This window comes from Salvia splendens, chromosome 5 (assembly GCF_004379255.2).
Source record: "Salvia splendens isolate huo1 chromosome 5, SspV2, whole genome shotgun sequence".
Classification (NCBI taxonomy): domain Eukaryota; kingdom Viridiplantae; phylum Streptophyta; class Magnoliopsida; order Lamiales; family Lamiaceae; genus Salvia; species Salvia splendens.
In genome coordinates, this window is record NC_056036.1 from 5,968,627 (window position 1) to 5,972,327 (window position 3,701).

The 3,701-nt window shown below is 46.7% G+C and overlaps 1 protein-coding gene across 1 annotated transcript; it reads right to left on the minus strand.

Moving 5' to 3' along the window:
* On the minus strand, nucleotides 1–1,202 carry LOC121802641 (auxin-responsive protein IAA7-like). Its single transcript, XM_042202319.1, has 5 exons — nucleotides 994–1,202; nucleotides 748–932; nucleotides 532–667; nucleotides 270–331; nucleotides 1–38 (listed from the first exon to the last, which is right to left on the minus strand). The coding sequence occupies exons 1-5, from the start codon at nucleotides 1,200–1,202 to the stop codon at nucleotides 1–3; spliced, it is 630 nt and encodes a 209-aa protein (XP_042058253.1).
* Nucleotides 1,203–3,701: the final 2,499 nt, after the last annotated feature.

Genomic DNA, 3,701 nt, shown 5'->3' on the forward strand with positions numbered 1-3,701 from the left:
TCAGCACCTGCTCTTGCATTTCTCCATAGCTATTGGTGCTGTAATTCAAAAAAATAAAAACAAAATTATAATAGTTTTGCATTAAAAAAAACATATTCTTCACTAATAAATCGACCTGCTTTTTGCAATATAACTAATATAATTGATACATATTTATCATAAAGAATTTGGATATATCTCATTGCACGAAACCCTAAATTTATTTATTTATTTCATAGTAAACATTTAAAGAAAACAAAAGGTTATTGGTTTGATGGAGGGACACATACCAAGTCCAACGGCTTCAGATCCTTTCATAATACGGAGACGCTTACAAGACTCAACAAACATCCTGCACATTTTTAAGTAACAACATTCTAATAAGTTTCAATAACTTTGCTTAATTAAATTACATACATTCAGATAGAATTGTTACGCTACATGCACATCTTACTTACAACCACCTTTTTAGTACTATTCTCGTTTACTATACGTTGACATTATTCATTTTGTTTTATACATTTAATTTGATTCCAAGTCTGATGAACTTACTCCCATGGAACATCCCCGACGAGCATCCAGTCGCCATCCTTATCCTCATAACTGGGAACGTAATCAGAAGTGTTCAACAAATCCATTAATTTCCCTTCATTCATGAAATCTATCATACCTTGGCTCCCATAATTACCTACAATTATTAATCACATAATTAATGTAAAGTATGGAGTATTCAATTAATTTCAGCATATATAAAAAAATAGAACTTACCCATGGTGAAGGAGCTGAACATCTTTGCCAAGGCATCAGAGAGCTGTTTGTAGCCCTTGTACATTTTCAGGTCGACCTTCCGAAGATACGGCGCTCCATCCATCGACACCTTCACCAACGCCGCCTCCTCCTCCATCACGTTTTTGCGGAATGACCGCACGGGTGGCCATCCCACCACTTGTGCCCTAGATCAACAAAATTACATTATTTTTTTGAAAAATCAATTCTAGATTAATCGTGGCTTACTTGGCTGGAGGTTTGACTGGATCCTTAATAAGAGGAGCGGTTGAAGATGAGGAAACGGTCTCCTTCAGATCTGAGTCGTCGGAATGAAGGTTGAGTTTGAGATCAACGGTTTCTGAGAAGCCTCTCTTGCCGCTGGTCTTGATGTCGCCTCCGCCACCGGGAAGGCCGAGGCACAGCTCAGTTTCCTTGAAATTCAGGCCAACTTCCATGAAGCCTGATGGGGTACGAACTAAACCCTAATGGCAAGCCCAATAACAGTGACGGCCCATCAGCCCAGAGCCCAAGAAAGAGTATCTGTTCGGCACGACCAAAGAGTTCGGCACGACCAAAGAGTTCGGACTCAGCCTACAGCTCGGTAAAAGCCGACCAGTCAAGCTCTCCTCTCAGATCGGCAAGAGTTGATCGGTAAAGTCCAGCAGTTCGGTCTCAGCATTCGACCGAACTAGGAGTTAGTGGACTCATGAAAGGCCTCCACGACCTCCACTATACCCACGATCTATTTAGTGGTATGAAGCAGTTATTGAGCAGTTATTGCTCACCCACGATCTTGTTAGTGGGGCTGCAAACCACGATCCTAGTTCAATGTATAAATAGAACTTAGATCAGATAGAAAAGGTTTAAGCTCTCTAGAGATAAAATAGCAAATAGCAAGTTTGTATTTGTAAGCTGTAGAAAACAGATCAAGCAATACAATCTCGCCCTCCCTTCTTCCCGTGGACGTAGATTTACTTCAGTAAATCGAACCACGTAAATTCTTTGTGTCGTAATTTTCATTCTCTACCAGCAATTACTAACATCAGAAATTCGCGGATCCATCACTGGCGCCGTCCGTCTGTGGGAAAACAGAGAACAAAATTTGTGATAAAGCGAATTTTTGATCCATTTTTTCCACCCAAAAAATGCATACCAGATCGCAGAATACCCGTATTCCAGCCCGTGAGAACCAGGAGGAAGCCAATCCATCCCATAGGTCGGGAAAACAGCCTAGGGATAAATCCACCACCAGTTCTCATGGCGAAGGAACAAGCCGCTCCAAAAATCGTCCCACTGAGTCTTCCCAGCAGCCCGATTTGAATGAGGCTGTCAAGCAGTTTTTGGCTGAAAAGCAGGAGGAATTCTTAACCTTCCTGCGAAAAAGCCAAAAGCAGCCGGAGACGAAAACGACGGATTCTCCTACCCCCTCCGCACAAGAAAGTCACTACCGCAGTAGTGTCGCATCTCCCAGGAGAAAGAATCCCCGTCCCCCACATATTCCAGCTCCTCCTCGGTACCGGAATCACAGGAGAACTCAATCTCCTCCATACCGACGAGATATCGGATTCGCCGTGTACGGAGCACTGAAGACTCCGTTCTCGGACGACATCACCCGAACTCCCCTACCACAGAACTACCGAACTCCGTCGATGACTTACGACGGGCTCGTGGACCCTCACGATTTCTTGGGGCGCTATCAATATAACATGGCGAACCAGGGTCTCAACGAGGTCCACATGTGCAAGCTGTTTCCCGAGCTGCTCATCGGGAACGCGAGAAGGTGGTTCGATAGCCTCCCCCAAGGCAGCATCAGATCTTACCGAGATCTAATGGATGCCTTCCACAGGAGGTTTTTTCAGAAAGCGGAAGCCCGAATCACTTCGGCTCAGCTGCTTTCCATTCGTCAAGGTCGCGACGAAAAAATCAGGGACTTTATGACAAGATTCCACAAGGAATGCCTGCAAGTAGACGATCTCAACGATCTGCTTGTCATTTCGGCATTCCAAAACGGAATCCTGCCCGGAGCTCTCTACAGGAAGCTCGTTGAGTGCGGTCCGCAGACAGCTCAGGAGATGTGGGACATTGCGGACCAGTACTCCCGGGCCGATGAGGCAGATCGTCGCAAACGGTCGTTAGACAGCTCATCGTCCCGAGGAGACAGAAGGAAGCCCGATCATAGCGATCAGGGGCATCCTCGCCGGACTCCATTTGAAAGAATTCAAAGGGCTCCGGTGCAAGACAGATTGGGACCTCGTCTCAATCCCGAGAAGCCGCCCGCTCAGTTCGTACCGCTGAACAAGCCGAGAGCGGAAATTTTCGAACTGCACTCTGACCTATTCGAAAAGCCAAAGCGGATGACGAAATCAGCCGCGCGCCGACCACAGGATAACTACTGCTCCTACCATCAAGACCACGGTCACGATACTGAGGAGTGCAGAAACTTGGCTGCAGGTATCGATGTTCTTGTGAAGGCAGGGACATTGAAAAAATACCGAAGTAAGCAGCCAAAGAAGAATAAAAAGCAGAGTGGTGCGAACTGCGCTCCTCAGGATCCGAAAAGGCAGCCGGATCCCGAAGACGATGACGAGCCGCAATATGATGGAGTAATCCAGACTATTGACGCGCTCCCTGCCGGGAAGACCAAGTCGTCCCTAAAGTCAGAACGCAGAGGCTCCAATCGAGAGGAGCCAACGCATAAAAGGCTGAAGCAGGACGAAGTGATTACGTTCTCGGCTGCTGATCCCGTCCCGGCCATCTCTCCTCACCAAGACGCCATTGTCATCCAAGCCGGAGTGGCAAACAAACTGATCCACAGGGTGTTTGTGGATACAGGAGCGTCGGTTAGCATTCTTTTTAAAGAGTGCTTCGACAAACTAGAAGTGGACCCAGCTCGGCTCAGTCCGGCTCCGCTTCCCCTGAAGAGCTTCACCCAGGAGGACACCCGCCCTGAAGGT

Bases quoted from the DNA above. Each gene is read 5' to 3' on its own strand.
- LOC121802641 (XM_042202319.1), bottom strand. From the start codon at position 1,202: ATGGAAGTTGGCCTGAATTTCAAGGAAACTGAGCTGTGCCTCGGCCTT. The intron at 332-531 runs GTAAGTTCATCA...AAAAATGTGCAG, and splicing joins GTCGGGGATGTTCCATGGGA to GATGTTTGTTGAGTCTTGTA. The intron at 39-269 runs GTATGTGTCCCT...TTTGAATTACAG, and splicing joins ATCTGAAGCCGTTGGACTTG to CACCAATAGCTATGGAGAAA.